Raw genomic sequence first — 23,968 nt, 5'->3', positions numbered from 1 at the left:
ATATAGCCCCACCACCATCACACATGCAAGAATCAAATTGCTTCTAAGACTTTAGAAAAAAGTCATATTGAAGGTTTTGGGCAAATGGCAAATTCTTCCAGCAGTGACCTGCCTAGACATGAGTTTGATGCCATTTTAATTATTCCTTTTTAAGCAGCATGATGAAGTGTGTGAACTTATATGTGTCATCTCAGTACTTTTTTCTCTTTACCATCAGTATATTTCTGTTGGTCCACTCTTAGTTCATGCCCTTAAAATACTTTTCTTCTTAACTTCCAGGCTTTGATGATCCAGCTCTTCATTGACACAGTGCAGAGTGTTTGAGTTATGGTAGAAAAATGTTAATAACATCCAGGGATTTTTTTTTTTTTGTCTTGGGAGAAGATAGATCATGTAAATGAGGCAATCATTGCTGAGAAGCTCACTTAAAATCCTTCATTTCTCCAGTACAAAGAGCCAAACCTTTTAAAGGAAATGGAAGATGTGAAGTGCTTTATGGAACTCAGTAGCAGAAATATAATAGGTCTGTGAATCCCCTTTATGCAAATGTGGGGTTTTTTGTAATGAGTGAAAAGTGAATTATATATTATTTTTGCAAGAGAATTAGCTTTTATTTATGTAATCAATGTTTATTATAAGTTATGGACTTAGAGAAACAGATTTGGAAAAAACCATACTCTCTTGGGTTTACAATGAGCGTGATGTGCTTGATTTTCACCACAGTGAAATAAAACCTTATCCTTAAAAAAAAAAATAAATTCTTTAATTCTTACAAATATTCTTCAATTCTTACAAATATTCTTCAAATCTTATAAATATTCTTCAATTCTTATAAATATTCTTCAATTCTTATTAAATGTTCTTCAATTCTGGATAATCCTGTATCATCTTCCATTTGGCAGCCTCACAGCAGCTGTTGGCTCAGTGTCTTTTGATTAATTCTCTCCCTGTTCCAGGGTGTATTATACCTAGTTTGTTTAGTGAAAGGGAATATGCTTCATATTTAAAAATCCCTTTTAATACAGTTACTGCATCTTTGCAGATTTAATTAGGTCTCAGTCCCTTCCAAATCACAGAAGTCAGAGGTCCCATCTCACTTGTCCCTGAGGCATCATTACAAAAAGTCCCCAGACAGAGTCGAGTTTCCAACTGATGACTTTACCATATAGGGGCTAATTACTCCTAATCTTACACATTGATGAGGTTGTATTTTATGTCTCTGAGCCCCTGAGACTGTGACTGCCAAATTATCCGCTCCTGTAAAACATGGGTTATTTCTCCATTAAACGGACTGGCTTCACAAATGACAATCCCTTCCTGCCAGGCTCTTGCATTTTAAACCCTAATTATTCCTGGCACCCGGTTCCATCCCGATGAGCCCTTGTTAATCCACGTTATGATCTGGGATAAGATGGTGGTGCCTGGCTGGTTTAAGCCAGGGAAGGGTGAGCAGAGTGAGGGAGGAAAGCCGGGCCCTGAGTCCAGGGGAATGTGGGAGCTGCAGCTGGACTCTGTGCCTCACTTAGCCCTGCCTTGAGTGCTGCCTCTCATTTTATGAGCAATAACCCCAACAGATCTTTAAAAGAAATGACTCAACACTTTCACCTTCTGCGAGGGAAAAAATGCCTTTGGAGTCTGTAATGCATGAAAAGTGGTGGAAGCCTAATCTAGTATAAGCTGCCTTCAGCCAGCCCTTTTAAGCACCAGGGAAGAGAAATGAATATCTAAAAAGCAGCAAATAACTACAATTGCACTCTGATTTCATGGTTACATGTGCTAGAGGTCAGGAACACAAAGCTGTTTATTTCTTCACACAAAGCAGAGGCTGTTATCATAACCTGCTGCAGGCACAGGTATTGGGAACTCTTCAGGCAGGGAAATCTTGTATTTTATTACAGCACTGCTTCACACCACATAACCTCTCCTCCCTGCTTCTTCCTCTAGTAGTTTTGACCCAGCCTAGTGGAGCTTGGGGTTGGCTCCCAGAAGGAGGAGTTTATGCCAGGAATCCAAGCGTGAATAATTTGGGTTTAGTTTATATAAAACCTTAATCCAGCTCTGCCAATAAGTAACCACTAACTGGGAGCTTTGTTAGAAAAGAAGAGGCTGGGAGGAATAAGGTTTGGAAATGGTGGAACTTTTCCTTGTCTAGTTGCAAGGAAGTCAATAACACTACTTTTTAAAAAGCAACAGGGACCTAACCTGGTAGTGCTCTCGGGGGGGGGGGGGGTTGGAACCCAAAAACAAAAGACAAAAAACTCTTTCAAACCACAACAAAACCCCAAACCCTCTACCTTGGAAATCCTGGGAAAACCCAAGTGTTCTTACAATGGCTACCACAGGCAGAAACACCAAGGTATACCCAGGGTACAGAAACATTTTGAGCTCATTTCAGTATTTTATTTAAATATAAAAAGACCTAGATAAATTAGAAAAATCCACCTGCTTGTGGATTAATAAACTGTCTTCAATGTTGAATGAAAAATATAAATCTACGTTTTTATATCTGTCAGCATTGAATTTCTGGCCAAGGTGTTAATTGCAACATTTCTCTAACTAATGCAGTGACACATTTGGAGCAATAAGATGGTTCTAAATCAGTGTGACATAGAGCAGACTGATCTTCCAAAATGGTGGTTTCAGTTTAGAGTATAAGAAACATTTTTGCCCTTTTATTTAAAATGAGTGGTTGAAATTTTTGTTTTATTTTTTTTATGTCATAGATAACTTCTCTCCCACTAAGCACCCACAAAATATACATACTTCTGAGCGTACTTTAATTTTCTTTTGCTTTTTAAAAAGGCACTATCCTGAAAGCCTGGGTTTTAATCTGTGTAAGGAGGACAAAATCTTTAACCCAATGGCCTTGCAGGTATCCCTGCAGTGTTTCTCTCTCAAGTTGGCTGCAAATGGTTGGATTTTAATTTACAGTAAATACTGCTCTTGTAAATTTTGGCCTTTTCTCCTCAATTCTCTTGAATAATGCAGTGCTCTCTAGATTCAATCCCTGTGTGTACACATCTGTTTATCATTCTCACCATCCAGACTGCATGGAAGTGTTATGGGAAAGAAAATACAGGATCACTAAGCTCCATGGCCCATGGTTTGAAATAAAACTGGCTTGTTTTCCTCCTCATGGTGGGACAGCTCTTGGAGTGCTCCCAGCACACATTTATATGTGTCCCAGCAAAGACCAGGCTCTTCTCCATTTTCCCTTTGGATATAAAAGTCACCAAGGTAACTTTTTTGAGCAGATGTAAAAAAGGTCCATTACAAAATAAAAAAGTAGCAAACAAAACAGCCAAAAGCCCATCTCTTCCTAAAAAAACCCCTGCAAGTTAACCAAATTAAGTCCAAGTAATCCAATAAAGACATCCACCTAAGCCTATCGGTCCAAGAAAATCAGGAGAAAAAAGAAGATGTAGTTGTAGAAAGGAGGGGGAAGGGGACGTGCTGCTCAGAGGGGAAGTGTAATTGTTATTTCTGGAAGGAGGGACAGCACAGTTGGTGGCAACGAAGTACTTCCCTGGCCTCTCACACCAACTGCAGTGGGTTTGTGGCTGAGAATTCAGCCAGGACACTGTTCTAAAGTGGGTAAATGTGGGACCAGCAGCTGAGTGACAGGGAAGGGTGTCCCCACAGTAGTTATGTGTTAGTTACCTGAGCTCACCCTGGCTGGAAAAGGATAGGAGCTGTATTTGCACCGGGATTCAGGAGTCAGGTAGAACTGGGCACTGTGTTGCTGATACAAAGAATTACCAACTCAGTTAACGTGACTGGCAATGACTAATCCACTGGCACAGTGTGTGTCCATTGCAAGGAGCTCAGGTTAATAATTACAGCCTATTCCACAACATGCCCACTTTTTCCAAGGAATTTTTCTTTGGTGCTTTTGCTTGGCTTTGAGAAGGTGAGGGGGAAGAGTCGTGTTGCATCATGAGAGAGTTCAGCTGGAAGCCAGCCCTAAATGGAGACGGGAGATGTCAAAATTGAGGGCTGTAGCAGTGTAGACAGGCTGTAGAATTTTATATCCTAATTTCCAGCTGAAACTTTCCTAAAAGAAAACTCCACCTGAGCTTCTTTTCTGCCAAAGCATCCTGGCTCTCTGCACACTCCCAGTGCAAAGTTCACTGCCCTGGGCTTCAGACAGACCATCAACTGGTCACATCCCACCAAAGCACTGGTGTCACCAGCAGCTCTTAACATGCTCTTTGTTAAGCTTGAAAATGCTTGGGAATGTCCTACAGGTCATTTTGCAGCTTCCAGCTGCAGGATTTAATGGCAGTTAATGTTAGAGAGAATATCGATAATGACCGAAGAGGTTTTTGAAAGCACATTCAGCAAAGCCTTTCTCGTGTAACTGGTGGACCTGAAGAGACCTTTGGGATCAATCCTTGTCCCAAAGCACTCAGTGGAAATGCTGAAACTGAGAAGGGCCAGGATTTGGCTTGGGGAGCAGTGCTGGATGAAGAGTGCAGCTAAATTATTTAATGGTTTATGTGCTGGCTCTGGATCAGAGATCGTCATGGAAAAGAACAACTGTGGGACAAACCAAGTGGGGGTGGTGGGAACCATCCACAACCACTTAATTCTGCCTTTGAGAGGGGGTCACTTCAGCATTTGGTTACTCTGAGCTGTTCAGTTATTCCTTCTCACTGCATTATTCTGTGTATTCTCTGGGATAAAATCTGGGTATCCAATGCTGTGCCTATCATAGGCATATTTAGGAGGGTGACTAGTAGTGATTTGCTACGTGACTTTAAACGGGACAGATGTTGTACATGATTATGTCTAAGGTACCAGTTATGGCATCATTAGATTGGCCTCTAGCACCAACTTTTAAGCCCCATAATTTTCATAATCTTAGCATGAGATTCAATATATATTTAGAGACTGAAAGCAAAAATATTAAATTGAAAATACAGGCTAAAAAGAAAGAGGTCATTTCATGAGGGCACTTGGTGTGTCCAGCTGGAGAAGAGGAGACTGAGGGGAGACCTCACTGCAGTTACAATTTCCTCAGGAGGGGCAGCGGAGGGGCAGGGACTGAGCTCTGCTCTGGGGGGACCAGGGACAGGACCCCAGGGAATTGCCCAGAATTGTGTCAGGGGAGGTTTAGGTTGGATCTCAGGAAAAGGTTCTTTCCCCAGAGGGTGGTTGGGCACTGAACAGGCTCCCCAGGGCAGTGGGCACAGCACCAAGGCTGACAGAGCTCAGGGAGTGTTTGGATGATGCTCTCAGGCACATGGTGTGACTCTTTGGAAGGGTCATGTGCAGGACCAGAAGTTGGACTGGATGATCCTTGTGGGTCCCTTCCAACTCAGCACATTCTGTGATTCTGTGACAGAGCCCATGAGCCAAGACCCAAATATCACACTGGTGCTCCTCCCTCCTCCCCTGTCTCCTTGGCCATTCCCTCTTCCACCTGCCCCCCGTCCCTCCTCGTTGCTCCCAGGACGAGGAGCAACACCCCCCATGAGGGATGTGTCCTGCCCAGCTGGTAGGAGTGTCCATGGATCAAACACGGGAAACCCAGTGAACCTCTCCCTGTGGCATCCTCTCATTTCTACAAAGTCATTGATTTTCATGGGGAGCTCGTTGGAGATGAGCTATCGACCCTTCTGTCACGTTTGAAAGAGGCCACAAGCTCAAAAGCCCAAGGCTGGGCATAAAAAAGGAAAGGGCATAAATCAAAGTCCTCTTGGAAATCAGGCTAAAATCTGATCCAAGCAGAGGGCACAGTGCAAAAGGATTGTCAGATTTTTTGTTCTGTGCATTTGTTTTTCTTTAAGTGTTTCACATGCAGTAAATAATAATTAGGAAAAATAATAATAGTTAGGAAAAAAACAGGACTTCTAAAACACAGAGACAAGTTTTTTGCAAGCGCATTTGTGTCATGCTATGCAACATCCTCATGCCCAGGAGAACATGGCCCTTTGTGTTTGTTCCTGTATCAGTCTTAGGGACATCATCATTAAAATGTAAAGGTATGTGAATGACTTTATTCACAGAAGTATCCTCTAAAGGATGAATATTTTGAAAATAACTAGTCACATATTGAAATATTTTTCCAATTGGTCTTGCATCAAAGTGTGTTGGGGCGTGTGTGGATATTTTACAAATGCAACCCTGGAGAGCGAGGAAGACCTGCAGCAAGTAAAGGAAAATGCGTTTTCTTCTCAATCAGTCACAGCTCTGATGTTGCTGAATGCAATAATTTGGGATCTGAGCTTTTAGTCTTGCACAAGAAATGGAATATACAAACAATCATCAGTTGTGGTGGTTGCTAGGCAGCAGGTTAGTGCTCCTTGAAAAGCAGCCTGATGGGGCTGGTGGGTGCAGACAGTTCCCAACCTGGCTCCTTCCCATCCAGGTGACACCCACAGCCAAAGAGAGCTTGAAAATTCTACTTTTCCGGCATTTAAAAGATGCAGAGTTAAAGCTTTGAGGGCTTTAACGTTTAAGCATCAATCCCAAGCTTTTCTGCACCTCTATTTCTGAACTGAAAGCCTGAGTGATTAAAGAAGAAAAGGAAAAAGGCGATTGCCAATTATCTTCTGTTGAGTCTCGTGATAAACCCAAAATCCACCATGCCCTGTTTTATGTACATATGACAACGTTTTTGTTTTAATCTCTGGCATGATCTGTGTTTCTAAACCTGTTGTCATGGAATTCAAAAGGGGTAATTCCAAGATCAAAGAAGTCATGGATGCGCGGTAAAAGCATGTGATGAATAGAGATTTGGTTTTTTTACTTTCCCTTCAAAAGGTAAATGTAGGTAATAATTCACCAACTGAAAAGTTTTATGTGGTGGAATAATTACTAAGTTCAGCTGTGTGAAGAGCTGTTAGCTTTAGAAATGAGGCAGGTCAATGGCAACTCAAATAAGCTAGGGAGAGCTGCATGGAATTCTTAAATTATGCAAAATAAAACTATTTATTTGTGATCAAACTAGTGACTTAGAAAGAGAACTTTTTAGGCTTCATAGTTATTTAAATCTTAGCTATTGTGAATGCTGACTTTTTTAACCTGGTTTTATCATCCCCTATCATCAGGCAGTTTCTGATGTCTGTAATCACAGCACTTAATGGGAAAGACTTTCCAGAAAGAAATAATAATCCCAAGTATTACACAAAACCAAATGCTTCTATTGCACAGAAGTAGCATGAAAAGTCTCTGTTAAAGTTGGCATGGCTGGTGCTCCACTGAGTTTAGTTTTGTCGTACAAATCATTCGGTGTCAAATTTGGCTCATGTGAACATCTTGTTCCTTTGTTTTGGGAACAAAATGGGAGTAATAGAGGTGTGTGTTGGAATCACTGCTTTGATGCCTCGACAAAAGCATCTGTACCCGCAGCACACATCATTTTTCTGGACTCACCACTGTATTAAGAGTATTAAAAGGGAAAAAAAAAAATCAATAAATACCATTGTTAAGCCAAAGCATCATGAAAAAATCCCTGCAGCAGGACATATATTGAGTCATAAAATGCGTAAGAGACAGTGCACAGGTTTTCTCTTGTCCTCCCTACAGTTTCTTGTCTTAAAGTTAAGCTCTTTCAAAAGTAGGTAAATGTAGGAAATATTGAATCCCCGAGGCCAAACAATTACCTCGAGCTCTTATTTCTTATTATGCACAAGCAGCTCTGGGCTAATGTGTGCATTTTGTATTTGCCACCAGTTCTGAGGAACACGGGTGGAATTTTTATTTACAGAATCCATTTGTACCATCAAAGTCTCTGCGGGTTATGACCTTTACATAAATATACATAATAGCACAAAATAACTCTTCATAAATATACTTTTTGGCTGCAGAACTACTTTTCCTTTGTTTGCTTATGCATTGTGTTTGTCATGTTTACAGTCACTTAAGAATTTTCTGGCCATCTCAAGCATTCCTGAACTTCCAGAAATGGACGTGGACCCTAAAATATGGGTGCCTTAATGATGTGCTGGGAAGGGGACTCTGAGAGGGGTTGGAGGAGTCCTTCCATCAGCTCCTTCTGTACTAAATGTTTCTGTTAGTTAAATTTCTTTTGAAAGGACATTAGGTGGTCAATAAACCAAATAATGTGACAGCAGGTACTAAGGAATCCCAGTGCAAGGCTCTGAAGCAGGAATTGTATTCGGAATGCCTTAATATTGGAGAGAAGTGGAAACCGGAAAATTTAAATTTGGATTTAGCTTGGACTTGCCTCCTTTGTTTGACTCTATCTCCTGGCTGCTTTCTTTTCTGACACATCTAGTGTTCATATTTAAATGTTTTATTCAAATTTTTCTAACCCTAACGTATCTCTGACATGAAGGAACTCCAGAGTTTGCCTTGCTCTTGGTTTTTCTCCTCTCCTGCCTCCTGTGCCACATTGAAGACACTTTCAAAGCCTGTCAACCTGTCATCTCCACCTCTGATTGCCATCCATCTGCCTGGTCCCACGTGGTCCCAAATATCACCTTCAGGACAAAACCCCTTCCTGTGATTCCTGACCCCACAGAAGGGCTTGTTCAGGCAATCCCAAATAACTTTTTCGTACAGTTTTCCAAAAGAATAGGATGGCCCTGAAACAGGAATTTTGGCAAAAAACCAAAAGTGTCACCTCCCTTGTGCTGCCCCTTGCCTTGGTGTGAGCAGAGAGCACCTCATACAGGAACCAGAACTTCCCAGTTTTACCCAGAGAGGACTCCTTTTCTCCAAGGAGAATTTGGGTTCTGTTGCTGCTCATGCACAGCCTCCGACTGCTTTGCCAAATCTTTGTGTCTCAGTTACAGAAACTGTCTCACAGGATCCTGGTGAAATGTATGGAAATATGGGATTGCTTTCAGCAGGACAAAGGGATGGGTGGAAGCCAGTCCCACCAAAGCGGAGGAACCACGGAACTTCAAGACATCTCTTGTTCATCGGCAGTGGGGAGCTTGATGACTTGCTCCTTGTCCCTAATTTTTCCTCTCCCTGACACAGGAACTTGTGACATTTATGGCATCTCTTCCGTTTCTACAGTGAAACTGCTGAAAAAAAAACTATGAAAGAGAATTATTTGACTATTGAACATTGTTATCCCTCACGATCCACCCCAGTTCTTGATATCGTCCCTCCATACCCTGTTTTTGAGCTCCACATTCCCCTCCTACCACATTTTACAAAGATGCCAGCAGAGCTCCATCAGGGAGTTCCAGGGACAGCCCATGTTGTTTACACTGAAGAAATCAAACCTGTACCAGTTAAATTTTCCCATGCACTCCCATTTGAGCCCTTGGCCTGAGTTATGTCCACACAGTTGGGCTTTAGAAGGTTCAGTGAGTTAGTCACTGCTTCTAGGGACTGAGATTTGTTAGCATAAGCCTATGGTCCCTAAAGAAATGTAGGACTGTGTTCTTCCCCCCACCTCTGAAAATTGAACAAAATAAATGTTTAATTTATAATAAAAATAAAACTTCGAGGAGGAGAAAGAGAAAAGGGAGAAAGTAAAGGATTTTCTTAATTTTATCTCTATGTGTGTGATGGATTTGCTGGGGGTGATTCCTCCCTTTAAATTATTAACTGAAGATAAAGAATAATAGCAATGCATAATGAAAACACATTTCTTTTTCTCCTTTGCATGGACTTGAAGATATAATTCTTGTGCTCCTTCCAGCCCCCTGATGGGCACCTCGTTTCTAATGGCAAGGATAATGAGAGATTTATGACTTCTGGCTTTTTGATAGCAGAGCAGGACTCATTTGTCCCTTCCATGGTGGATCCTGTAATCATCTCTGCAGGCAGCAGCTACAGCTCCAAGGTGTGTGAGCAGGGAAAGATAATTCACTTATCAAAATCTCACGATGCCACTTGTAACAGAAGAAAATCCATCCTGACATCTTAGAAAAAATATTTTTCTAGTTTGTTTACATAATGAATCCTGTTCAGGCTGAAATGATTTCAGGCTGTTTTGCTTACTCTGATTTGAAAGCCTTCCCAACAAAGCTGCCTTAAAACACTGTCATCTTTGTGCCACTGTGTTCAAGTGCTTTCCTTTGTGGCAAAGTGCTTGTTTGTATTGGTTTGGCTTTTTTCATGACAAGAAAGGTTTCAAATAAAGAGCTGGCAGCTGCTTTTTCCTTCTTTAAGCCTGAATCATTTGACCTCCATTGTAAGGATGTGCAGGATACTTCTTATGAGTTCTGCAAAGATTCTTTGAGAGGACTGGGAGACTGTCCCTGTGTCATCCTCTCTTGATGAGCACGCACTGTGTGGATTTTAGCTGTGTTTGAGCTCTCTGGGTGGCACCCTGTGCTCCTTCAAGCATCTTGGTGAAAATTGCTGCCTGGTCTTACAGGAAAGTTGTTAAAGGTCAAATCCTTCAGAGGTGAATGTCAGGTGTATTGTTGTGGGACTGTAAGGGAGTAAAATCCTCGTGTGGCTGTGGGGCTGCCTCCCTGCCCCGCTCGGTCCCACCTTCACTGGGCTACTGCCTTTGGATCATTGTCTGTGCAACACCTCCCCTCTTCCTGGAGTTTACCATCCCTTCTGAAGGCTCAGGGTAATGTCCTTGAAGGACAACAAGACTTGTTACCCAGAGAAGCTGTGGCTGCCCCATTTCTGGAAGTGTCCAAGGCCAGGTTGGACAGGACTTGGAGCAACCTGGGCTAGTGGAAGGTGTCGCAGGGGGTGGAATGAGATGGTGTTTAAGGTCCCTTCCAACCCAAACCATTCTGTGCCTGTTCCAAGGCTTTCTGGAGATGCATCACTATCTCCACTAACAAGTAGACACAACATTTGCTGGTATATCGTATAAATTGATTTAATATCATCAGGGATTCTGATAAAAGTTGGAATTTTCAGCATTCATCTGTCTCCGCTTTTAATATCAAGCATGTGAACTTCAGCTTCAGTGTTCAGTTCTATTTTAGATGACAGCAGTCTCTGCAGTCTTATGATATTCCTTCTTTATGACACATGAAGAAGACCAGAAGACATGGATTTGGTTCCGGTGTTCGTTCTGCCTTGGCTTTCATCTCAGATGTATCTGAAACGTCCGGATGGTTTTTCTGGATGACTCACTTCAGATCTGAAGGAGCGAGTGATGATCTCTCCCAGCCCTTTCTGAGAGGGAGCATGATGAATCTTTAATGATGACACTTCTGTCCTCAAGGCTTCCTCAGGTATTTGAATTAAAGAAGTCACAAGGAAATTTAAGCAGTTTTAATGTTTTAAACAGAAGGAAGTATAAATTACTTCCTCCAGTAGGAATAATGCACAGAAGGGGGAAAAGGCTTTAAAAAGAAGGTTTAATGATGTTAAAGGTATTGTATTAACAGGGTGGTTGCTCTGATGCCTGACCCTGCAGCCAAGCCAGTGGTGTCCTTTTGCTCCCAGGTTCCAAATAGGGAATTTGAGCATTTTTGGATAATCAACAGTGCTGACTAGGGGGCTGTGGGAATCCTGGCTGCCATGGACATGGGAGGGAGCCCAACTTCCTTCACCATTCTCACAGATGATCATCTAAGTTCAGCCAAAAAGATAATTTTTCTGTAAAGTGGAGAAGTTTTCTTCTTTTCAGACAGTGTTCATGTTCTGCAGTGCTGTTTTATGGCATTTTGAGGGAAGTGCTGGAGGTTCCTGGAGACTCTGGAGGAGTTCATTGGGAGGTGATGCTGGTGGCTCAGCGGTGACGGGGGATGTGAGCGGTGCAGAGCAAGCAGGGCTTGGAGCAGAGCAGAGGAGACCAGAAGTGCTGACACACATTTGAAATTTGTCAGCATGTGAATAGTAAATGAATGGAATATGCAACTTTCATGACAAAAACTGGAGATGAGGCCAGGGCCAGTGGTCTGAAGTCATTCTACCTCTGCCCAGTGTCACTCTGGGTGTCAATCATGGAATTGTTTAGGTTGCAAAAGCCCTCTAAGATCAAGTTCAACCATTCCCCCGCACTGCCAAGCCCATCACTAACCCATGTTCCCAGGGGCCACTCCACAGGTTTTTTGAACACTTCCAGGGATGGTGGTACTACTGCTTCCCCAGGCAGCCTGTTCCAACGCTTGACAACCCTTTTGCTCGAGAAATTTTCCTTAAACTCTAATTTAGCCCTCCCCTGATGCAACTTGGGGCCATTTCCTCTTGTCCTGTCCCTTGTTCTCTGGGAGCAGAGCCTGACCTCCCCCCCAGCTTCCCTCTCCTGTCACAGAATTGCAGAGAGAGAGAAGGTCCCCCCTGAGCCTCCTTTTGTCCAGGTTGAGCCCCCCCAGCTCCCTCAGCCGCTCCTGGTGCTCCAGATCCTTCCCCAGCTCCGTTCTCTTCCCTGGACACACTCCAGCCCCTCAGTGTCCTTCTTGTAGGTTATCATCAAACAACATCCCCCAGCAGGCAGCCTGTATATGTCTAGAAAACACCTGAAACACTGGTAAACCAGCATTTTCCATGGACTGTTTCTCTGTGTGTCTCAAGTTTTGTACAAAACCTCAGCTGGCTCCACACTGGGCTGTCCTGTGCACGCCAAATATTCGGAGGACGCTGTTTTTCAGCAGCACCCTCACCTTTGCAATCGATCTGTGTTTCAGCGAGCTGATTTACAAGTACATCTTTTCTGAATCATTATCTGAGCCGGCTGCCAGTTGGCCCGAGGCAGAGATCCAGGCACTCGAGACTGGGAGAATCGGTTCCAGCTGCACTCCGTAATTAGGAAAACCCTGGTCTGGAGCCGGATGTCCAGATGCCTTGCCAAGGAGCCTATCATTTGGTTCAACAAACAGTGTTTTGAGAGGGGAAAAAAAAGAAAAAGAGGGAAGATGTAACAGGACAAAGGTCACCTGCCAGCAGTTGCTTCTCTATTCCTCGTTTCATCTCCCCTTAGTGCAAGCTGGAGAGGTGCATCATGGTGGGAAGGGAAGGTCTGGGGAGGTTAAACAAATCCACGGGATTTCAGCTTGGATAGAAATAAGTTTCTCATGCTCCCCACAGAGATGGAAAGTACTTGAAATGCCATTTCTTTCGTGCTTTCGCACCAGGGAAAAACTGAACTTTGCGTTTCGTTGTGTAACAAGAGTTCCAGTGCAATGTGTTTTGTCAGCAAGGAGAATTTGAAAACCTGGTATGTGACACATCTCAGCTAAAGCCTTGTGCTCCCTGTAGCGTCTTCATTTCAAACACAGACTCAAGCTCTTTTTAAAGGTTTAGGTTTTTTTCCTTTGCTTGTTCTGGTGACATGAATTAACAGATGTGAAGCTTCCAGGAATGGATTTAATAATATCAGGAAAAATACTGGTGCTTTTGCCACCAATGCCATTTAATCTGTCTCAGCAATGAGATCAAATGACTTGCCAAAAGTTTGAGTGTTTTCCAACAATAGGATTCCTATAGTAATATGAGAATGTCATTGTACAGGATATGGTAAAAAAGGCAGTGCAAAACTCCACTGTGAATGATTTAGAAAAGAACGTAAATATTTCCTCCTCTTCTTCTTCCCACCTCAATTATTCCCATCTTTTCTGCTCCAGAAACAGCTACTTTTTAAAGTCAGATAAGCAAGGATTAACCAATCTATTCCAAGGGATCTGTAGGAAATTGGAAGTTTCTACCTACAGATTATTGCTAATCATAGGAGATTACTTTGATAAGAATATTTTACCTGTTATATGAAATCTGCAATGTGGACTTTGACAACTTGTTCTCCTTTGGCTTTTTAGTGTCAGTCTTTTGTGCTGGAAGTACATTTGAATGAAATTCATGGAAAACCATCTGGTAAAAGAAGCCTGTCTGGATCTGATTTATCTCTGGCCAGCCCTCTGGATTTCCTTGTGCACTGGTTGACATTCACAAGTTGATGTTCTCCTGTTGTAGTTTCCTGCTTGATCCGAGACAACTGTGTGTTTCTTACTGTAAAGCGTTTGAGGAAAATATTGATAACTCAGTGGAATTTGTTGCTTTATTACATAAGGTTTTTTTAAACAAAATTTTGGATTTTTTAAGATCTTGTCATAACTCAATCCAAGAATTTCTTCTTTATCCTTCTCTGCAAGTTATTCTCTATTTAGCTGTTTTAAAAAGTGAATAAGACAGCACATGTAGCAGCTCTTCATCCTGATGGCATTCACATGTAACTCATCACATTACTGACACACTGAAAATAACCTTTCCACGAGGCTCCCCCAGCAGTTATCCCTGTCCCACTGCTCGTGAATCCTGATGGATTTTTTCCCCTTGCTGTTTTTGTGCTCCTCTCTGTGCCCCACGACAAGGTGAGGTGCTCCAAGGGCATCTTGCCCATGTTTGGTGCCAACAGTTACCAGCATTAGATCAGGTTCACTGATTGCAACTCTGCATTATTTCTTTGCCAAAAAAACATGTCGTGGGCCCTCTGCTCTGGCTGTTTTCTGGATTCTCTTTTTTTCCCATGCTGTGGCTAATGAGTCCAGCTGTTTGCTCTGCTGCTAAGGACTCTCTGTTGCTCAATGACAAAAAACAACTTATTTTTTTCATGCCAGCTATGGATAAACACAGTGCCATTGGCATCTTCGAGTTGTGCTAGTAGTGTGAAAGTATATTTTAGTGTACTTTATTAAAAAAAAAGGTTCATCAAACATCCTCTAAGTGTTTTGAGATGTGTTGGGACTGAAGGAGATCTCTTGATCTCTTCTTTCCCCTCTTCCCTTCACCCAAGGAGACAAAGCCATGAAGCCTGTTATGGTGAGTATGCTTTAAAAAACACTTCTTGAAGTGGAGCTGAGTTACATTCCTTTGTTAATGTATTGTTACATATAAACTGAAATTCTACTTAGCAAAAAACTTCTGTGGCAGGCTGTCTAGGTGAAAGAAAAATAATACAAAAGCGCTTAGCAGTGGTGTGACATGTTACTGTAAAGCAACAGCCAGGAATGCCAAGAGATTTCAGTCCAAATGGAGAATTTCTGAAAATTAATTTTGGATGCTTGATACAAAATAGAAAGTAACGTAATTTCTGGCAGAGGGGTTGACAGCAGATGTAATGCATCATTGCAATGGCCCAGCCTGTGTGTTAAATGGAAATTAGCTCCATGTAAAAAGCTGCAGAGAGAGTAGAGCTCACAGAAAACAAAAAAAAATAACAAAAGCAGAGGCTGATGTACCGGTGTAATAGTTACCCTGAACTAGAAACGTTCTGATGTAAAAGAATTGGTGATATGGCTTGAAATTACTGCAGTTCTTTAAACGTGAAGGTGACTTAGTGCAAATGAAATCAAGCTCACAGTGTCCAGCCCGTTCCTGAGCTGGTTTGTGCTCCCTGTTCTGCAGACAGCACAAAAGGGATGTTTGTTGGAATCTGCGTTTCCCATCTTCCCTGATCCCTCCACACTCATGCCTGAAGCTTTGGAAATCAAAAGCAGAGATATTGGAGCTTTGGATCAGCCCTGAACACGTTGTGAGACTGTCCACATCCTTGCAACAGGATCCCAGGGGTGGTTCTAGTGCCTCTCCTGAGAAGCGGGAGAAACAGATCTCAGGGCAACCAGATCATTTACAGGAGCTCTTTCCCTCCTGCTTGCACTCCATTTAAAAGCACATTTTCTAACTCATCTCCTCCAGAACACTGGAAATAATGTTCCTTTCTCTGTGTTTTTCCCCAGGGGTGGCACAGAAGCGATGGAGCACTGACGGTCACAGGACATGCTCAGGCCTTCAGCAGGAGAGGGCTGGGGGGGGAACATCGAGCTCTACCAAGGTAAAATAAATAAATTCTGTTTGGATAGCAGTCAGCAGAACGCATGAGGGTTTAGAAAACAATCACTGATTGCTGAGCAGTGTGTTTGGACTTGGTTTTGTTTAGCTAGGCTTAGCTTAGGCAGCAGAAAAACCAAATAAAATGATGGCTAAGTGTTGTGATTCTGTGCGCTCTTGGTCAGGGGGGAAAATTGTCTGTTTTGTTGGGGAAAAGAAGTTGTTAAAAACACCCCAGGAGACTAAATCAAGTGGCATCCCAAATATCAGTACACTCTGCCTGAGATGTTCTCAAGATAAAGCCTGAAGCTTTCACATCCCCACAATTACTTTGTGTTAAGTGCGGATTTTTCTCACAGGGTGCAGTGAAGCTTGAAAGCTCCCAACGAGCAAAGGATCTGCTGGTCAAACCTTAAGGATCCATTTCTTTGCCAAAGATTGGGAGGAGGAAATAATACAAATATCCAAGCAGAAAAAGGAAAAGCAAATTATTTAAAATACTGGTGCAGGAGTTTGTAGCTAATCAGGAGCGTTTTTGACATGCCTTTGGACTCTTGCAGGATGTCTCCATCTGTGCAGCCCTTAACAAAAGGAATAAATGTCAAATTAACTACTGGAGCATGAGAGATGCATCCAAAATAAAGTCTCTCAAGGAACATTCTTCTTTGGTGCCCTGTAGAAATCTTGGGGAAGGCGAGAGTTTTGGACGGCATGCAAAGGTCTTAAACCTGGAGGCAGAAGTAAATGAAGTGCAGAAAATATGAGGCAAATGTTGTTACAAACCATGAAAGAAACAGAGAAGGAAGAAAATGCTTTCCCTGGGGCTGTGAAATTATTGAATTGTCAAAACCACAGGCAGCTGGTTTAAAGAGTTGATAAAATTTATTTGGCATTTCACCTCGTTAATAAACGCTTGATCTACCTCTACCCATTTGGGTTCCCAATCAGCTCCTTCCAAAGAGTTAAAAAGGAGCCCAGTTTCGGTGGTGTTTCCCTGCACAGAAGACAGGAACACAGGAATGCTCTCATAGGATCTCAGGATTGGGTTGGAAGGGTCCTTAAAGATCATCTCCCCATGTGGTTTGGTGCAGTGTCCCAGCTCTGGCACCAAAGCCCTGACAAGGATGACCCTGGTACCTGTCTGGTACCTGCCACCCTCACAGTCTGAATAATATTATGTTCTATGAAACCCTTGTTGAGCCCTGGTACTGATTATCAGATGAGAGACCCCCAGATAGGACTCGGGTGAGCTCATAACAAGCAGGAGTAAATGGCACCTAAACATGGGCTGAGCTTTCATTATGGAGCTGATCCTCAGATCCTGCATGCCAATTCAGTGTTTGGGTTTTTTATTTCTCTTAGGATCAAAAGATCTGGGAGCACAGGGCAGGAGCAATCTAATCAGCCACTTTACAGCAGCAATGAGATTAGGCCAGATGCTTTATTGCGTGTGACTTATGTGACCAGCCACGTGGATAATAATAGCAGGAGGTTTTAAACTCAGGTTTACTCTTTGTCAGAGAGCTGGAACATGAAAGCACCTCCTTTGACACCTCAAGTGAAGTAACATATGGAATATCAAGATAGATGTTTATTGTTGTGGAGGGAAAATGAATCTGGGCCGCTGTCAATCAATCTTGGACATAGATGTTTTTATATCATTGGTAGGTATCACCAAGTAATCATAAGCAAGAGGGATCTAATTAAATAAAATAGTACCCAGAACTCCTATCTGAGTAATGGTACCACTTTTGTGGGAGGGATCATGGAGAAGTTTTTCCATGCTTATAACTGATGAGGTTGTAGAGCTGCAATGACCCTCATGCCCTCAGGTTCTCTGCACCATGTGATGTCATGCATAATGATCCATAATATATTTAAATGTACTTCAGATTCCAGCAGACCATCATGAAAGAGAGGTTTAGAGTCTGAAACTGGCACTTGCCTTTGCCATGTCCATTTTTAAACAGCTACAAATCCCAAATGTGGCGACAGAATAAATACTCAAAATAATAGTGTGGAATACACAATTTAAACTTTAATTTTTTTTTTCACCAGTGATATGGTTTTCATTGAAGCCTGCAAGACAATTCAGAGCTGATTTCAAGAACGTGTTCTTAAGTGACAAAAAAATTTAATATGAGTAGAAAATTAACAAGAGATATTGAACAAAACTGTCTGTGGTTGAACAAAACTGGTGTGATAGCCGGTAGATGAGAAACAGTTGCACATAGAGTATGTTGATAATTTGAATCTTTTCATTTGCAGGAATCTCTCTCTTCACAAAATACAGCGTTGACTTCACCAGTAATCATTTCACAGATGATTGATGGGAATAAATCCAAAGGAAAGCAGCCTGCCTTGCCTATGCAGTCCATGATCCCCCAGCCCAGTGCTTGTCACACGAAGCAGTCTTTGTCTAACCATGGGTCAGTCAAGGTTACCAGAGCATTTTTGGTACTTGCCAGCAGACTGGAGGTTCAGGCATCTTTAGGAGACACCAAGTCACCATTGGACTCTCACGTCACGGAGGAAGAACGGTGTCCAAAGCAGCAGAACGGGTTTGCCTCCATAACTGTGACAGCCAGGCGTGTGGCTGTGGGCTCTGGGGACACAGCATGTGGCCCTGGGGCTGTGCAGGACCCCAGCATTGTGTCCCCCACCTCCAGCAGAGTCCCTACTCTCCTCCCTCAATGGCCTCCACCAGGCCACACACACCAGCGTGCCTCTCCAGGAAAGGTTTCTGGGTCTTGCCCAAGATTAGGTGAAGAGCCACAAAAGCAGCTTTTTGACCCTGGAATCGAGGAGACTGGCTTGGGCCTTCAAAGCAGTGATGGGATGGAGAAAGTACAACCTTCATTCTTCTCCTGGGTCCACCTCCAGGTTTCTCAGCGGTGCCCAAGTACCATCTATTATTTAGACAAGTCCCTCGATGTGTGCATTGACCAACCTCAAATTAAATGCCAAAAAACATACAGATCCACGTTATCCTTCAATATAAAGTGCAGTTTGTCCAGATTAACAGCAGATGGAGTAGATGGCATAGCTAATGGAGAGCCCATGGAGGAGACAGCTCCAACAAAGCTCCCAGGAGCAAACAAGACTCCACTCAGATCAGACTTGAGTGCAGACTTCACAGAAAATAAGGTAATTAATAAAGTGAAAACAAAGGAAGGCTGTTTGGGTAGCAAATACCCTTTGCAAAGTGTCCTTATCTCAGAACTTCCAGCATTTGTGGATATACCCAGAGGACATAATAACGTAGTAGCAACAAAGAAGGAAGATGATGAGCGTTCTGGCAGCTCTCACACTCTGTTTTCCCTCCAACTTCCTAATTCAAGTGATGAGCCAGGTAAGTAATTTCCATAAACCTCAGTCTGGTGGAGCAGAGGTTCAGGCTGGAACAGACCCACCACAGTGATTTTGTGTGAGCAGATAACAGTAATGCTTGTTTCTGCAAAGGCACAGTGAGTCAGAGCACAGCCCAGCTTTCACTTCCAGGACTGCCATGAATGTTTGCCATGCTGCTCATCAGCTGATAGGGAAAACTCCACCTGTGTTTTCTGCACTAAACCTCTATTTTTAACCATTTATTACTGTAATTTTTTTTTTCTCCCAGCAACATGCAAGTGCTTATCCCCTGAAAATAATTAGGTCTTTCTTGGAATAAGGGCTGAATTTCAAGGTGTGAAATTCAGAAGATGACTGCACTGAGCTCGGTTTTGTGCTCCTTGCAATCAAAAATGCTCTTGTTTTCAGCTTTTAGTTTAGAAGGCTACAGTAACAAGCCCAGGGTTTTATAACTAGTGGATCCAGGTAAATGGTTTGCAAATCTTGAACATATTTGTTTCCAACATTTCCAAGCATTTTGCAAGCATAAAATTTCCTTTGCAACATTGTTCTTAGGGAAGGGAGAGGTGCCCTGGGGATTGCTTGGTGCCCAGAGTGGTACAGCTCCTGCTGCACTGGGTATTTTACAGTGCAGCTTTTTTCCAGCACATTTGGATAACCACAGCTGAGTTTATTGACTTTCCAAGAAGGGAAGGTGGATGGGAGGAATGTCAATGAGCAAGTCTATTTTTCAGCAAAAGCACAATGATTAAAACTTACCCCCCATGTATCCCATGACCTTGGGCTACATTTAATTGCAATTACCTTGTTCTTATATGGTCTTTTTGATCTAAGGGTCAGTGTATGAACATAAGCTACTTCCTAAGATTCCTCTGTAGCTTCATCTTCCCAGTGTGCACATGGAAAAAAAGATGAGAAGCTGCATCTTGTCTTGAGGGCTGGACAAGGTACAAATTCCTTGAAGTTACTGCTGCTCTCCCTTTCCCATGCCTGAAATCAATGACACTGATCCTGCAGCTACAGGGATGCAGGAGCAGCACATGAGAGAAAATATTCCTTTGTGTTTTCCAAGCATAATCCAGGCTGCATGTTGTTGGGGGGGACATGGCACAGAGGGGGAGCAGGAGAGGGAAGATGCCAACCGGTGCTAAAGGGTTGGAGGGAGAACTGTAAAGGGATGACAGCATCAAATTAAGCTTTTCATTGCATACATCCCAATTTCAAATAACAATGTCCTCCTGAAGTTTCCATAGGGAGTGTCACGTATTCAAGGCTTTGTTCAAAACCATCTAAGGTGTCTCTGTGATATTCCACTGAAACAAGGAATAAAATAACACTGAGCCTTCCCTGGGCTTGGTAATACCATGGTGGCCATGGAAGAATTGCTTGTACCAGAAGCAATTAGAAAGTGAAATGGGACACTGCTCATGGTTCCACAGTTTTACTGAAAAGAGGAAATCAGTGAGGTAAGAAGCTGAGAAATACTGGTTTCTGAAAAAGGACTTCCACCATTTGTGTACATAAGAATATAGGTGTAAATAAACATGGGAAGTGTTACCTTTTTAACTGCTTCCACCTTTTGTGTGAGCAATAATGTAGAATGTAAAGATATATATTTCTCTTGCTCAAACCCTTTGTAACATATAAGAAGGTGTTTATCAGCTTACTACAACTTTCCTGTGTGAAATTTGTATAAACAACCAGAATAATGCTGCAAAACAACAGCCTTTCTCCCCAGGATCACTGAAGTAATGAGGTCTTGCACTGCCATCAACCATTAAATGTGACAATCATGAGAAACCTGGTTGAACACAAGAGACATCCACACTGCTCGTTAAAATGAAAGACAATTGGTATGATTTTAACCTGGGAGGAGTGACAAAGTGAGTCCCCTTTAGTTCTGGGTCAAATGAGGGAGAGAAGTGATTAATATGAGATTAATCACAGAATCATTAAGGTTGGAAAAGGCCTTCAAGTCCAACCATCCCCCAGCACTGCCAAGGCCACCACTAGCCCATGTCCCCAAGTGCCACATCCACATGGCTCTTAAATTCCCTCCAGGGATGGGGACTCCACCTTTCTGGGGAAGAAATTTCATATGACAACATATTCCCAATTATTTTAGATATTTTTCCCTCCAGTATTTACTAGCTCAAATCCACTCATGTTAAGCTTTAATCTGCTAAATGTTTATGCAATTAAATGTTTGTGAAATGAAATGTTTAAAAAGAAGGAAGAACTAGCAAAGAAGGGGCAGCAAACAACTTTTGACACCATGTTAGTACTTTAACATAGTTATCTTATTGGCTGAAGGAACTGCAGAAAGCACTTTGTCCATCACATTTCTGATGACCCAGAAAGTTGGAGTTTATATTGGTTTGCAGCTGGAGGCAATACCTTCCTGCCAGCAGAAATACAAGTGGTAATAACATCACTATGGTTAAAAAAAAAAAAAAAAAAGAAGAAAAATTACTTTCAAGGCTACACTTCTGTGTATGAAATCTGTAAATGTAGTTTCCAGGATGTACAGGCTGCTTTATTAGGATCTGAATTGGAATGAGCACCCAAATACTTCTCTGCTTTACAGGTGCTGGGGCCAGGTTTTCTGTCTCCTAAAGGGCCAGTTGAGTCACAACCTCTTTGGAATGTCTTTTTCCTAATTTTTTGTGTGACTTCACTAAAGTAATGATAACTCTACTTACAGGATTGTTCATACTATTTCGTGTTCAAACCCAAGTATTCCAGACTTGGCTTTACATAGACCTGGATAACCTAATCTAAGGCCCTGCTTTCAGCAGGAGGCTCCTCCAGGTGATCTCCAGAGTTATGTATTTCCACCATGTACCACATATGAAAAGGATATTTTAGGATTATAAATGAAATGTAAATTTTGGGCTATGCTCATGGGTGCTCATAATTATATGTAGAAATCCAAATCTCTCAGACTCAGTGTTCAAAGCCGTGTTTCATGCTGTAGCATCCCAAGGATGGAATATGATCCTGTGATTTCATCACTATGGACTGTATCTTCTACCGTCTCCATTGTTTTGGGTGTCTACATCCATCATCTGGCAAGAAAGTGAATTCCAAGTGCTGCAAAATCCATGTTACACGTGAAGTCAGACTTGAACTGTGGGAGGACGTAGAGTCGTGGGACTTAAATGTGTTTATTTTAGTGAGTGACCAGCATTTACATCCCCTGGGCAGCTGGAGGAGCGTGTGAAGTGGCCCACTGAGAGCCACAGGACCCACCTCAGAGCATGGCCAAGAGGAAACCCTGGCCAGGCTCCATGGGGTCCTTGTCAAGGGTGATGGATGTGCATCACCCTCCCTTTGGTCACAGCTTTTAACAAGCTGTCAGAACCTGCTAACGCTGCTTTTCAGGGAATGCTGCAATTTCCTTCACTGTCTGCAGCTGATGTCTCATAAATACAAGGTAAGTTAAAAATGAAAAGATTAGTCTTGTTTCTGCTGAAGACAGGAACATTTTTAATCTTGATTTCTCACTTACATTTCGTGAGTGTATATTCCACATGAATATCTAGTTTTCCATCCATCTTTTACAATCTATTACCTACTGGGCTCTATGTTGAATTATTAAAAAGGGGCAAAGAGAAGAAAATGGGACAACTTTAAATTCCTTTTGACCTCTTGATTAAACAGTATCATCACTTTTCTATGGAAGATTATAAATGCCAACGTCTGAATTTATCTGTTTAAGCTTAAATAACTGTAAACCTCTTGATACCTGAGCACCTTCACAAACATCAGCTACTTTCTAAACCAAAATAGTTTCTGCTAACAGCTACAGTTTTGTTCTTCTTTTGTTGTCATACCCAAAACTGCTGTGCAGTCCTATTAAGGAAGAACCACCGAGGTGGAGAGTAAATCCAGTTTGGATGGTGGGTGCTGTGCTGGCTTCCTCAGCTCTATGTTGAGATACAGAAGATGGTCAAGGAGGGTGAGGGGAGATGAAAAAAGGGCATGTCATGAATCACACTCCTATGTAAACATCAGGATTATGGGATATGTATCAACACTGGTGTGGCAGCAGGACCAGGGCAGTGACTGTCCCCCTGTGTTGGACTCTGGTGAGGCCAAGCCTCAAATCCTGGGGTCGGTTTTGGGCCCCTCAAACAAGAGAGACATTGAGGGGCTGGAGTGTGTCCAGGGAAGGGAATGGAGCTGGGGAAGGATCTGGAGCACCAGGAGCAGCTGAGGGAGCGGGGGGGGCTCAGCCTGGAGAAAAGGAGACTCAGGGGGAACCTTCTTGCTCTCTGCAACTCCCTGACAGGAGGGGGTATATGGGGGAGTCGGACTCTGCTACCAGGGAACAGGGGACAGGACAAGGGGAAATGGCCTCAAGTTGTGCTGAGGAAGGTTTAGACTGGAAAATAGGAAACCAAAAGGGTTGTCCAGACCTGGCCCAGCTGCCCAGGGCAGTGGTAGAGTCCCCATCCCTGGGGGGATTTAAAAGCTGTGTAGAAGTGACTCCTGGAGATGTGAGTTAGTGGTGACCTTGGCAGTGCTGGGGGAACAGTGGGACTCAATGACCTTAAAGGTCTTTTCCAACCTTAACGATTCATGAGTGAGTCAGCAGTGGAAGGTGAATGACACAGACAGGGGATGGTTGTTAGCAGGAGCTGTGGGCACTGGGAACCAGTGGGCGTGCCCAGGGGAGTTGCATTGCCTGTGTTCCTTCTGCAGAACTCCGGAATGAAATGCTCAGGAGGGGAAGAAAACGTTTACATCAGTGAACAGGACAGATCAGAGAGCTGGTAATGGAGTTGCTTATATCTTTTCCCAAAGAGAATGGCAGGTGACTTGAAAGCATAATTCACTTAATTAAAACAACCCGAGTCAGTGAAGGGGGAAAACTGAGATGGGACCTGGGCTTTTGGGGTGTTCAGTGGCCCCAGATGATTACAGGCTTGTTTCCTTCTTAGACAAG

At 42.8% G+C, this 23,968-nt stretch overlaps 1 protein-coding gene across 2 annotated transcripts in view; it reads left to right on the top strand.

The window, feature by feature from the left end:
• The window catches only part of C8H10orf90 (chromosome 8 C10orf90 homolog), a 65,326-nt gene that overhangs the window by 15,601 nt on the left and 25,757 nt on the right, over positions 1 to 23,968 (top strand). For both annotated transcript variants that reach the window (XM_032695414.1, XM_032695413.1), the window contains exons 2-3: positions 15,576 to 15,670; positions 17,935 to 19,018. In XM_032695414.1, the coding sequence (XP_032551305.1) occupies positions 15,576 to 15,670; positions 17,935 to 19,018 (1,179 nt within the window). The remainder of the gene's footprint in view (positions 1 to 15,575; positions 15,671 to 17,934; positions 19,019 to 23,968) is intronic.

The sequence above is a fragment of the Chiroxiphia lanceolata genome, chromosome 8, assembly GCF_009829145.1.
Source record: "Chiroxiphia lanceolata isolate bChiLan1 chromosome 8, bChiLan1.pri, whole genome shotgun sequence".
NCBI lineage: Eukaryota > Metazoa > Chordata > Aves > Passeriformes > Pipridae > Chiroxiphia > Chiroxiphia lanceolata.
The sequence above is the reverse complement of the archived record's forward strand: the minus strand, read 5'-3'. Positions and strand labels throughout refer to the sequence as shown.